At 38.7% G+C, this 13,308-nt stretch overlaps 1 protein-coding gene across 8 annotated transcripts in view; it reads right to left on the minus strand.

The window, feature by feature from the left end:
• LOC138710297 (zinc finger protein ZFP2-like) overlaps positions 1 to 12,507 on the minus strand; it is a 32,343-nt gene extending 19,836 nt beyond the window's left edge. Inside the window, exons 1-6 of one of the 8 annotated variants that reach the window (XR_011335202.1) lie at positions 12,356 to 12,495; positions 12,064 to 12,104; positions 6,722 to 6,822; positions 6,211 to 6,348; positions 1,626 to 1,708; positions 577 to 755 (exon numbers count right to left, since the gene is read on the minus strand). Coding sequence is in view for 7 of the 8 variants with exons in the window: in XM_069841082.1 (XP_069697183.1) it covers positions 1,626 to 1,708; positions 6,211 to 6,348; positions 6,722 to 6,822; positions 12,064 to 12,082 (341 nt within the window). In the remaining variant the exon portion in view is untranslated. Of the gene's footprint in view, positions 1 to 576; positions 756 to 1,625; positions 1,709 to 6,210; positions 6,349 to 6,721; positions 6,823 to 7,907; positions 8,004 to 12,063; positions 12,105 to 12,355 lie in introns of all 8 variants that reach the window. The other 7 variants (XM_069841080.1, XM_069841082.1, XM_069841081.1 and 4 more) reach the window with 7 other exon arrangements.
• Between the last annotated feature and the right edge of the window lie 801 nt (positions 12,508 to 13,308).

The following is a 13,308-nucleotide window of genomic DNA, read 5'->3' on the forward strand; positions in this document are numbered from 1 at the left end:
TCTGGGGACATTATGGACCAAAGTTTTTCCAGGGACAGACAGCAAAATTCGGTGACTGTCCTCGGGAAACGGGGACATCTGGTAGCCATATCCTAGACTGTTAGACTGGCATTTGTAATCTCTGACTTACGAGCACAGCTGCTCAGGCAGTGGCACCAAGAAGAAATAAGTAAAGAGGAACAATATGCGTAATTTCGTTATCCACGATCATTCGATAGTTTACAATCATTACATTTCGTTACCAATTCTCTAAATTAGTTACTATCGTTGCCAGTACACACATTAAACTTCACATCACTCTTCTTTTATTTAAGTTTACTTTGGAAAATTCGTGTACTGGATGGTTTTAGCCTTGACATCATACAAAGCTACGAACCCCGCCCAGTGTATAAAGAGTGTTTTCTGTATCTATAAATATTAGTGGGAAACGCTTGACAAATGAGTTCCAGTAAGCATGGTGTTTATAACCACCTTCACCTGCACTACCTACTACCATTTAAAGTTATATATCCATCCATAGCACGCCAGGATATAGTGCAACTCCCAACAGACTGTTATTTCACACAAATTTCTCACCTCTGGTTGTGAACTGTCTACTCATTAACAGCAATGGAAACATTCCAATCTAATCTTCAGTCCATTCAAGATACAAACATGTAGGCTAAACAAACGCATGTGTCTGAAGTCCTTCCCATCTGGTGAAGGACAAAGAATTTCCATATGGCACCTAGAACGCGACAGCAATTAGGTCCAGCCTGGAAACACATCTGTTCTATATTTTCAAAGCCTTTATGGTAAACTCATTTTTTCTAAAAGCGACAAGGAAATAATATATTTCAAGCTGTTATAAGACTAATTACGAGAGACAAGAAAGAACTTGAAATGTAGGTGGGGTCGATAACAAACTTTTCACAGTGAACCAGGATAACATAACAAGACGGTCGTGTAATGGTGCATTAACCCAAACAAAGAGATGGATTTCTGTTCCTTGTAATGTATTAGAGTAGATTATCCTGATAGCGGAATCAGATGGCAGATAGACAAAAGTAAGATTCCCAACACAACAACAAAATGTGGAAACACTATCATAATTGAAGATGGATTAAAACAGAAACTTTTTGCCATAATAAATTAAAAACCAAGAAGTGTACACAAAAAACACTGCATACATTCCCAGTTTCGACACATTCAAAATCAGTTATGTATTCTTTTATTGCAAATAAAGTTCTCAGATCCATTTTTATATACAAAACTTCAACCATTTTCAAATAATCTACAATTTCTTTACACATACAAGTAGATTTTATAACATTTTCTTCCAACAAAGTAATCTATATGTGGTTCGAAATTACAAGATTACCAGGTAAATGTTTGATACGTTTTAATTGTTATAAAAGACTTCTACCTCAGAGCAGACTATATTTCTGTTTCCTGCACCATGATTTTATGAAAATATTACACACTAGTCCTGTGTGGTAGGACATGGGGTTGAGCCATGCTCGCACACAGGATGTCAGGTCAAGGACAAAATGATGGAAATACTACTGATCCTAACAATACACGATTCAGATGCGAAAAGAAAAGTGTATTGATGCCGGCAGTGGTAAACTGTATGGTACACTCACCTCTCAGGAAACACTTCATCCTCCTCTGAAGACACTTGCACTTTCTGTTCCTGCTGAACTTTGCCCCAATCGAAAAAATCTTCCTGGAAAAGTGAGCAAATAATGAAGACATGACCATCTAGGTCATCCATCGGTTTTCTGTCAGAGATCTAACTTTGCAAACGTAATGAATCCAATCTCATTGTTCAGTAAGGTTTTAATGACTTCTATACAAAATCGAATTCGATCCCCCAAACTGCATTGAAATATATCCTTCATGTATTAGTTAAATTTAGGCTATTTGCCCATATTGAAATGCACTGGAATCAAGTTTCAACCTTGAAAACACGTGCACGAGATGTATAATTATCCCGCAAAATATGTAACCAGAATTGGCCACAATATTTGATAGAACTGCATAGTAAAAATATATTTACCGACATATGAATACGTTTAGTTGATGTATCATTGTTGAAAGTCTTATTTCCTCAAAATGTAAATTCTCTAATACGACTTGCTCTTTTCAGATAAGATAGCAGAAAAGATAGGTTTTAGCTCCACACACGCAAATTGGCCTTATTCAGTATAACTATAAAATAGTACATAATACAAATAGTTTCAGTGGACTGAAAAGATTCACATCTCGAAATGGATTGAGGAATGGAATCTGAAATTTATCGTCATTATGAACGCTTGTAAAATATTAAACCATGTATGAATGGGGGTTTTTCCGGCGTTTGATATAGAATAACTCTTCTCGGGTTCTCAGCCAGGTGAGTTGGGGATTAGCTTTCGACGGCCAGCTCTGCCATCTTCTTCATTCCCTGAAGAAGATGGCAGAGCTAGCCGTCGAAAGCTTGGAAGCTAATCTCCAACTCACCTGGCTGAGAACCTGAGAAGAGTTATTCTATTATTAAACCAGTTTTGCAAGAGATAAAGAAAGTTATGGTAGATGAAAGTTCGTACTAAACGATGTTAATGCTGATATATATAATAATATTCTGAATGTGGAATATGTACTATGAATCAACTTGCGAAGGGACAACAGATGTGCTGCTCAGGAAAGTGGTGTAGTTTCACAGATTTGTTTGTGACAAAAGAAACTCAACTCTTTTATAAACAAATCTGTATTATTAATATTATTTTTCTATAAACTTCTTAACACATTTACAAAACTTTTCAATCTCTTGTGAGTTTTCACTAAACCTATATATTTGTTCGAATGTATCTATGAATGTCTACCATAGTAATTGCTAGACTATTACAGTAAAGGAAAAAATTTGTGTTTGTGAAAATGAAATCCTGTCCCAAGACACAAGACCTTTCTCCATAAAATCAACATAATTCTCTGTTAACTACCAGAAATATACATTTGAGACTTATTATTAGCTACTTGAAATCTAAAAATGAAAGCCATTCAAGTTTAGAAACTATTGGAAACAAGAAAACAGTTAATATTGCACAATGTTAATTGTTTGGACATACCTTCATTTCACATAACCATGATCCAAGCGCCCAACTATGATCCAAAACTCATTATGTATTACTTAGTCCCCAAGAGTTCGGTGTTTGCCATTTGAGGCGCCACTGTAATGGAATTATGATACCCATATTGTGCTTCCATCTACCATTACACGTGGCAATGATATGGATGCTTACCAAAATCAGTGAGCATCGTTGTATTGAATGCGTGAAGACGCGAAATCATTCAGTTTGTGTTTGCTGTTTTATTAAGCTCTCCTCTGTAGAACTGGTAAGTTACAGATAGATGATTGTTTGTAAAATTAAACCTGCCTATATAGTGTTTACTTTCACGTAATAATTAGACTGGCAGAGGTTATGAACTCTACGTGAAAAATATTTAACCTCATGGCTAGAAAACAGTCCTTAACTATGTACCACAATTGTTCGTAGACCATAGTTACATTTAATTTTGAGATATTTGTTTTAATTAAATGTAATCAATGTGATTATTTACTTCTGCAAATACGGTATCTCAGTACATTCTAAAACACCATTTAACATTAATGGTCCAGTAAATAAAGAAGCAGGCTGTTCCAGCATCAATGGCACTAGCACAAATGATGGTCCAGTAAAACGAAAATGCCAGGTTAGAAGGAAAATAACCGTCCCTGTAAGTGACTATGAGAGTGATGAAATTGAATTGGATACAGATTATGATGTTTCCAGTGTTCTCTCCATATTTACAGACAGTGAGTCAGATGTGGAAAAGAATACGAAATCTGTTAAATTACTGATAAAGGCACATAGTTATGTGGTAGTTACTTAAGAGGAGGAATTGTGGCCAGGGAAAGTTTTGGAAGTGAAGAACAATGGAGCTGTTGTTTCATGTATGACAAGAAGCAGCAATTACTGAGGTGGCGAGAAGTGGAAGACATTTTATTTTATAGAAAGGAGAACATAATAAAACAAATTGAAGACCCCAAATGCGTCTCGAAAAAGAGAGATCTATTTTCAATTTCAGAATTACAAGAGAAGTGGAGATTCAAAGGATTGGTATAGGTCTTACTGATTGTAGTTCTCAGTATGGTAAATAAACATTATTAGTGAATTTGTGTACATAATTATTTTGATAAGAATGTGTTAGTTTATTTTTATGCCGTACTTTTCTTTAATATACACTCACCGGCAAAAAAACTGGGTCACCTGTGCTGAGGTTCATTTAGTCATTCATTTTTTAATACGTAATAGCCAACAAAGATCTAAAAAGAAGATTCGTTCTTCTTGCAATATTGTGTCTAAATTCCTCAGACTAATTTGAAGCTAAACTGCAGAAGTCTACAGACTAGTAAGCTCTTTTGAGGCAGTATTGGAGTACTTCATTGTATATAAATGTTGCTAAGTCCTACTGATTCAGCAAAAGTGATTGCAGTGATAGAAGATAAGAATAGTCATCATTATGTGGCTGCAGTTCTTGGGATTCCTCAATCGACCATATAACGGGTGTACCACCATTATAGAGAGACAGGAGGTTCTTCCAGGAGACCCGGTTCAGGGAGAAAACGAGTAACATGGACTCGTGATGATCATTTTATTATCCTAAACACATTAAGAGATCGTCATTCCACAGCTGTTGAGACCAGAAGAGCCCTCCAGGAAATAAGACAAGTTAACGTGAGTGAGAGAACTCTAAGAAGACGTCTGGATGAATGTGACCTGAAATCCAGAAGACCAGCTAAAGGACCAGAATTGCTCCAGCAACATCATGTTGAATGATTACATTTTGCTCACAATCATGCTAATTGGAGAGTGGGGGGAGTGGCGACGAGTGCTCTTCACAGATGAATCGAGATTTAGTTTACAGATGGACGTGAAAGAGTGTGGAGAGGAGAAGGAGAACGTTTTTCTCCGTGTACCTTCAGTTCACGTGTCAGTTTCCAAGGTGGATCAGTAATGGTATGGGGTGGTATTTGGTATGAAGCTCACACAGAACTTGTTTTCATTAATGAAGGTGCTCTGACTGCTCCAAGATACATCTAAGAGGTTCTAATTTAACATGTGGTACCATATGCCCCACTTGTTGGTGAAAAATCCCTGTTAATGCATGACAATGCTCGCCCACATGCTACAAGAATTGTGGATGAGTTCCTTCACGATGTTGGATTGAATAGGATGACATGGCCAGCAAGAAGTCCTGATATAAAGCCTATTGAATATGTGTGGCGGAATGCTAGGGAAACGAGTTAGAAGTCGTCTATCTCCTCACAGCAACTTACAGCAGCTCCCAAATATTCTAAGTAAAGACTGGAATAGAATCGACCAGACTGTCATTCAGAATTTGATTGAAGGGTTGAATCGGCGAATGGTAGCAGTCATACAGTCACGGGGAGGCAATACCCGCTATTAGAAACATCTGGGTGGCCACAAAATCAGTTGAACATTTGGAAGGAAATTGATACAATTTGTAAGTTTTCACACCTTTTAAATATGTCCATTGTTTGGTGTTGAATATACTAACACAAGTCATAATAAAAAAGAGTTTGTTTTTGGAAAGCAATATTTTCATTTCATAATGGGGTTTCTGATTCTCACCTCATAAAACAAACAAACAAACAAACAAAATTGAGAAACTTTTTTTTTTTTTTGCCAGTGAGTGTACTTATTCATTATTGCTGGAAAATGACTTTCAGATTTCATTTGTTTATGTGAGTTTATGCAGTTTGTACTAATAAAAATATATCCATGTACTTTTTATTTATTTTTAATATTTCTGTGCTAGATTATGTTTCTACCCTTAAATTAGAAACTCAATGTATTGATTTACGAATAATTACAGCTCCAGCTATAATCCATTTATGCTTTCAAGCATGAATATATGAGTGGACCATAGTTGGGCAACTCAGAATACAACTATGTACCAATGCTTATTATTTCTTTAATACTTGCAATTAAATAATTTCAAACACATATGTCAATATTTATTTAATACACACTTACAAGGATCCGAAGCCAAAAATTTCACTTAATCTGGATGAATAGTACTCACTATACAAAGAAATTGTGAAAAATGTGGACCATAGTTAGGGGAAACTACGGTAATTAAAAATGCACTAATTGTATATCTGTGTACTGACAATGAACTTACATCAACTTTACACTTCACGAATGCAAAGCTCGTAGGCACTGGAGTGTGTTCAACTTTTATCTCTGATTTGATTTCGTAACTGTGGTCCACACATTCTGTCTTCATGCCCGTCACTTCCAGATGCGATAAATTCTCTTCCTAAGTAACAAAATTACAACATAAATAATTTTATTTCCCTGTTTTAAATTTGACTTAATTTGTAATAGCAGTTAGTATGGTTCTGCATGGTCATTATTAGATAACACTCTCAATATAGGCAACAAATGAGATAAAATTGAAGGCAAAAAGGGAACAAGATCGTATGGAAACAGGCAATAACTGATAATGGTCCAGGTGTTTCTTGTGAAAATAATTCACAAAATGCGACGTGTAAAAGAAACTGACTTATATTCTGCAAAAGTCTTTTGGAGTATGACATGTTATTAATCATTACTCAGAACTATAACAAATATATCCTCCTCTGGCACTTTTAGACAAACAAATAAAAAAACAGGGAAACATTTCACTTTACCTCTGATGAAGCCTTATTCTCTTCTCTTTCGTTTATGTTATCATTTGCTTGGAAGTCCAACGGATCATCCTCAAGTTTCATCTTGATTAAATCCATCACAACTGAAAAAAGAGGTTATGTAACTGACAGTGAATTATAGAAACTGAGTTGAGAAACTTTCATAAAAGTTGCTACGATCTAATTCACATTATATTTTCGTGTAAACATCTATTTTCACAACAGACCTGTCAAAACCCTGCAAATCGCTAAATTCAAAAGCAAATTTACTAGCTACTTGGTCAGTATTTGAGACTCGTTCAGACTTGACTTCTTATAAATACTTTCTTACTCTAGCATAAAATACTTGAACCACAAGTAACTCCATCCATATTTATATATTTATTTGTATTGTCATCAACATTTATACCAGTTATGGTGTACCACCACATTTCTGTACACGGGTTTCACCACAACTTTCTATTACATTTACCTAAAATTAGTATGCAATCTCATCAGTCTCTTTAACTAATAAATCCTCTACTTCCGCTATTAACTTAACTCCAAACAGTCCATTGCTGATTATTGGTGTTAAATATCTACCATCTGTTAGTTTCACACTTTACCTACGTTCCTTCAACATTATATTCTTACTAACATAAATTTATACATATGGTCTTTCCACATGTATATCTACATATGTATTTATTCACACTGCAAATGGGTAAATACCCGGTGGCAGTGATAAGTAATTACACCCATTAATGACAATTAATAATAAATTAATAATAATAATAATAATAATAATAATAATAATAATAATAATCACTAATAATTAATAGTAAATAAGAGTAAAGGGTAAAGGTATCCCTGTAATATGCCATGAATGTACTTGGGGGGCATGGGGGTAGAGCCTCATGCTTTCCATGACCTCGGCACTAGAATGAGGTCCGTTATCATTGAACGATATGGACTCCGAAAACCGACACAGTCCGCCTTTTTAATAACCCAGTTTGGAGAGCGAGATTCCGCAGGACGTAAAACGGATATACGCATTCCGATGTAGATCGTAAGACACAGACCATTCGAGATTCGTGGACAAAACTGGGCTACAAATTGAGATATCTATCATGGAGTATGTACCGTAAGCCAAGAAGAGGTGTGTTGCTTCCCGTGAATTCAGGGTAACAAGATTTAGATGGGTACAAACCTCTGCTATGTTATTTCCTTTGCCATCATCGGAATTTGAGGCCCAAGAGTGGTGGGATGCATTGAAATCCCCCACTAGCAGATATGGAGCAGGTCCCTGCAACATAATATGTTCACTTTCATTTACAGTAAAAGGAGTTTATGGGGGCATATAGACACAAGACTATTGAAAAATGAATGGTAGGTAAAGTTATTCTGGCACCTACGCATTGATGTGGAGTGTTAATGTTGATAACAGAGGAAAAGATACTTTGGCGGAGTAGGATGGCACAACCTCCATTGGCCCGAATACCAGTAAGATGATCGTACCGATGAACACTGTATCCTGATATATTCAGCGAGTGTTCAGGTCAGAAGTATGTCTCCTGTAGACATAAAATAGCAGGGTTCTCACGATAGATAAATTGTTGTAGTTCTGTATATCTGCTGCGTACACCATTCATATTCCACTGTAAATTATCAGTCATTATGTGGATCTAAATCATCATGGTGGCTTTACAGGTGATTTTCTCTTCTTATCTTTACTGTGATTTCGTTCCGTTGACTGAGACTGCTTAGCCATCAACTGTGGGGACTCACTCGCAGATCGCCGCACACCTGATCGTGATCGAGATCGTGATCTCGACCCGTCACCCGAACAGGGAGTGCGCCGTCGCGGCGAACTACCACGCCTTGAATCTTTCTCTGTCGCCACGGTAGGGATCTTTTTTGGAATGTAAGGCCTTATTTCAAGGCCACACGAGTCGTCTGACTCAGCAGTCTGAGTGGCAGCGTCCACATACGTCTGGGTTGCGCTCTCAACATGCTTCCCAGGTATACTAGCAAGAGGTGGCGTTTGCGTTGATGCATCAATTGCCTTTGTTGCCTTCTGCAATACTGCTGCATAAGACTTTTCCGTCGCCTTTTTCTATTGATCTAAAATATGCTTACGTGCCTCGAAAAACGTTATACTTTCTGGGACTCTCAGTTCTTGAATATCCTTCTCTACCATATACTTCGGGCAATTTTTAGAATTAGCAGCGTGGTCCCCAGAACAATTCACACAGTTCTCGGCGCCGGCATATGAGGAATCCCCATGGTCAGCAACGCCGCACTTTGCACATATGATGTAATTAGTGCAACGTTTTTGCGCATGTCCGAACCTTTGGCACCTAAAGCACCGCATTGGGTTCGGTACATACGCACTAACTGGGACACGCTCGTACCCGTCTAGGATGTATTATGGTAGGACAGGCTTTCCGAAGGTCAAAAAGACAGTGCTCAGGGGAACAGTCTGTCCGTCCCGCTTACGTAATAAACGGTAAGCCTTGGACACGGACTGGTCCGCCAGTTGTAGTTGGATCTCTCCATCAGACATATCGTCCAGAGAATCCGTATGCTCATCTCCCCGCGTGGTGTTCAGCGAGGAGTGCCGTTCGACTTTAATAGGGTAAGCCCTAGCAACTTCGCTTTCAACAGCGTCTCACTCTGTTTTGGAGATATGATCTCGATGACGAGAGTACCATTGCGTAGTCGAGTTGCATTTTTGACTCGCCAAGGAGTCGGTCGAGTATGTGCCTCAGGTAAAATGGACTGATATTTGTCATAGTTTTTCGGTTCCGTCCAAGGTGATACTAATAAAATTCGGAGGCGGCACTTTAACTTGTACATTCTCAGGGTCCAAATCCATTGCAGTGTTCGTCATATGACCACCAGTCGCATTGTCTTTTCGTAACTTGTGTTTTTTGTGGTATTTTTCTAATGGAGGGTAAGAGGAGCGCGAGGTTATTTTTAACTGCCCCCCCCCTACGGAACCGTCGGCGTCAGCCTGCCACCGGGGGTGAGGGGCGGAAGAAAAAGACACCTAAAAGTTCTTCGCGGTCTGTGCCGGCTATGAGGACCTCCCACAGTGCGATCCCAAGCAACCCACTTCACGATAGTTACCATTCAAACTGGTCATTACACACCTATTGGCAAGTCTTACACCAGAGGCGTGTCGCAGTTTCATGCCCCTACCACGGGAATAACCGCCCGTGGCTCCCCACTCTACACTGAACACAACAGCCAGACTACTCGGCTAACTCCGACTCACCCACCAAAGCCGGAGCAATCCGAGACCGCTCAGCTTCAGGGGACTTGGGGTTGATTACACGGCGACACCCATTAGTGAGCGGTAACACGTCGGAGCGATATATCCACCCCTGCGAGCAGAGTCGGTCACCGGGGCGTCTAAATCGCCCCGGGTCCCCATTGGGGCTCTACGTGAGTGTACTTGACCTCTGGTCCGGGCTCGGCACCTAAACTTGCATATAGCGGCAGTATAAAGGGTCGACTATTTTTTTGTTGCTGGGCGCCATGTCGGGCCACACAATTCGGAAGTCGCGCTCGAAACCATGGGACAGGACCATAGAGATAGGAAAGATACCCGCTGGTGAGACGGGAATTATAAACCTAAGAACCTTAACCTAACAATGGATATAATAATTAGAAGGGGAAGGAGAATGAAGCCTCATCAGGCATCCTTAACAAATCCCGTCATATGGTGGACGTGGCAAGAACAAAACAGCGGGGATGGAGAGGTGAAAATGACTGTGATGATGTGGTGGGCATTCCGCATGCAATGGTGGCTGGCGGAGAGGAATAGAGCGATGAGAAAGACGAGAGAAGGAAAAGGGTTGGGTGATGATAAGTCGATTAATGTTCGAAAAGAAAAGCACCAGAGCCACCATTGCATCCCCCGGTCACCAACTTGGTGGAACCCACCTCGACCAGAACAAGAAGATAGTTTCTTAGCTTATAATACCGCTTTTAAGATCAAGAATAACAGCCATTTATTTTAATATAGTTGAGACGTCAAAGTTTTGAAATTACGTCTATTGACCATAAAATATTGTACGAAGGATTTAATAAGCAACGGTGATTCCTTTAAATGTCCCTAATGTCAATGTCACTTAAGTATACTGCTACGAATGTCTAGAACCGAACAGCGCTCCGAGCGGCGGAATAGGCGTTACGTGGGAACTACTTTAGTCCCGTATTTGAAGTGCTATGCACCAACCTGAATAGTCTCGTGAGCAACAGTTTTTATACATAAACATCGTAGTATATATTACCAAAACCTTAGAAATAGCATTTACTGTTGATGACTCCAATCTTGGAACTTCCGGTGTGAGGTAGTGCAGTGAAGAGGGGAACCAAAAACAACAGATAACGTACTGAGGCTTGAGTATTATCATTGCACGTGTTCAATATTACAAGACGTTCTGAAAATAATTTCACCCATCGTACACACTAGAGATCGATATATCTGGTGCAAATAAATGAATTCCGGAGCAAGAGACAATCAGTTTTCTATAGACGAGACCTGAGTGAATGGAAGTATGATATTTCGAAAATGTTGCAAAATGAGAGTATAAGTGTCCACACGAACTGAGAAGAATTCTGTTGACACATTGAAAATATAGAAAAACAATAGGGTACTGTGAAAAACATCGACTCCAATCACACAGTATATGATTAATAAAATTATTAGGCTTGTAATGTTTGGGACCGATTATAGAAGTTGACTGCAGTATGGTACATAGGCCGGGGACGTAAGCTAGTACGAAGACATTAACTTGGTTCTGCGGTCGATTACACGAATAACAAGGTGCACATAAACAAATCTGGACAGGTTTAAAAGTAAACATACGTTACATAGATATATTTTTACGTACCTTTCATTATGTGAATAAGATTTATCATAGAATTATTCGTGGGTTTGAGTTTCCTCCTTTATTTTCTTGTGCTACAATGTCTCGTATAATTATATTGCATTATTTACATTATAATATTCCCGTCATTCTCTTCAAAACTCTCACCAAATTCCACTGCAAAAATATGCGTCTGAGAATCTTCAACCTTCGGCATTATTATTCAGCAGGTACACTGTTTACGCATGCTACAGTAGTGACTGGCGAACGGAGTATTCAGCAGGTACACTGTTTATGCATCGTAGTACTGACTGGTAAACGAATAGTCAACTTGAAACCACTGTAACGCACCCTATCGGTTCCCAACATTACAAGGCTAATTATTATAAATTTAAGAGGACTCACGTCAGGATAGTGATAGTGATAACATTAGTAATACTGATGACGGTGATGGCAGTAGTGGTAGTGAAAACAGTGACACCTCACCTGGATGCGATGGTGACATAGGACGTGCTCAACAGCTTCCCCTGTGAGGTAGGAAGAGAACACAAGTTTTTAGACATCTGGAGCAGGCTAGCATCACTAATGCGGTCCCTATCGCTAACTGTAGGGTCGCGTCGCATTCCTGTCAGGTTCCAAGATTATATATAGTCTTCAACATTACTTTAACTTTATACATACCAGCCAAGTTTAGTCGGTTTACTTGAAGGGATTATGAGGCGAGGAATTGTATGACATATCATTCCATCGTATCTTTAACCCAAAAATTGCAACGTACCTTTTCAACAATTCAAGATTTCCAGCATACGAATATATTAACACGTTATCAATCGAACTTTATTGGAGCAACAGACGACCTCCAGGATCTTAAGGGCCGTAAAAAAGACGAGAAGCTCGGTGCAGCATCATCGACCGTGTGAATGGCCAAGAGCAGGTTGTGAGTGTGTTAACTGCGCATGCGTGGACATGTCATGCACTGCCAGTGGGATCCTTACCGGTATTTACTTAATGCGAGTAAACGGAAGTTTGTTATTCGAATATTTACATGTGAATATATAAATATGTCACGTAAATATTGCGTAACTGCTTCTAAAGGCAATTATTTAACTGGTTCGAAAGTCAGTGTATTTATATTGGTACTTCATGTTTGAGGTTAGTTCAATATGCCTAGCTACTAGTGTGAATAGGCCTACTAATTGAGATTTTCTGATATTTTTAATAGTTGCAGTGAAACTTATGAGCCGTTGGACACTTATTCGTAGACATCTATGTTAACCAAATGTTTACAGCAAAAGAGGAATTGGAAAAGATTGAATGTATTTGCACAACCACCGATATTTGGTCCGGATGCAAGAAGAGTTTTTTGGGGCTTACTATTCACTGGATAAAAAATGATTTACAGAGAAAGTCATTCCCTTTATCCTGTATTCGATTTCAAGGAACCCATAGTTATGAACATATCACAGCATTAGTTACTGAAATTCATGAGTTTGGTCTTACAGCTAACAAAATTGCACCTACTGTTGCCAGATGGTGGAAGCAATTTCATAAAAGCATTCCGTAAATTTGGGATAAATACAAAATGTATAAGGTTGACGCATGACGAAGAATGTTATGTTACTGAATATTACGAAACTTCTGAAGAAGTGATATTCATCCAGTGCTTGATGTGGCTTACGCAGATATTAATAATCCAAATATTCATCTACTGTACCTTCTCTTTTAAGATGC

Source organism: Periplaneta americana, chromosome 12 (genome assembly GCF_040183065.1).
Source record: "Periplaneta americana isolate PAMFEO1 chromosome 12, P.americana_PAMFEO1_priV1, whole genome shotgun sequence".
Taxonomy (NCBI): Eukaryota; Metazoa; Arthropoda; class Insecta; order Blattodea; family Blattidae; genus Periplaneta; species Periplaneta americana.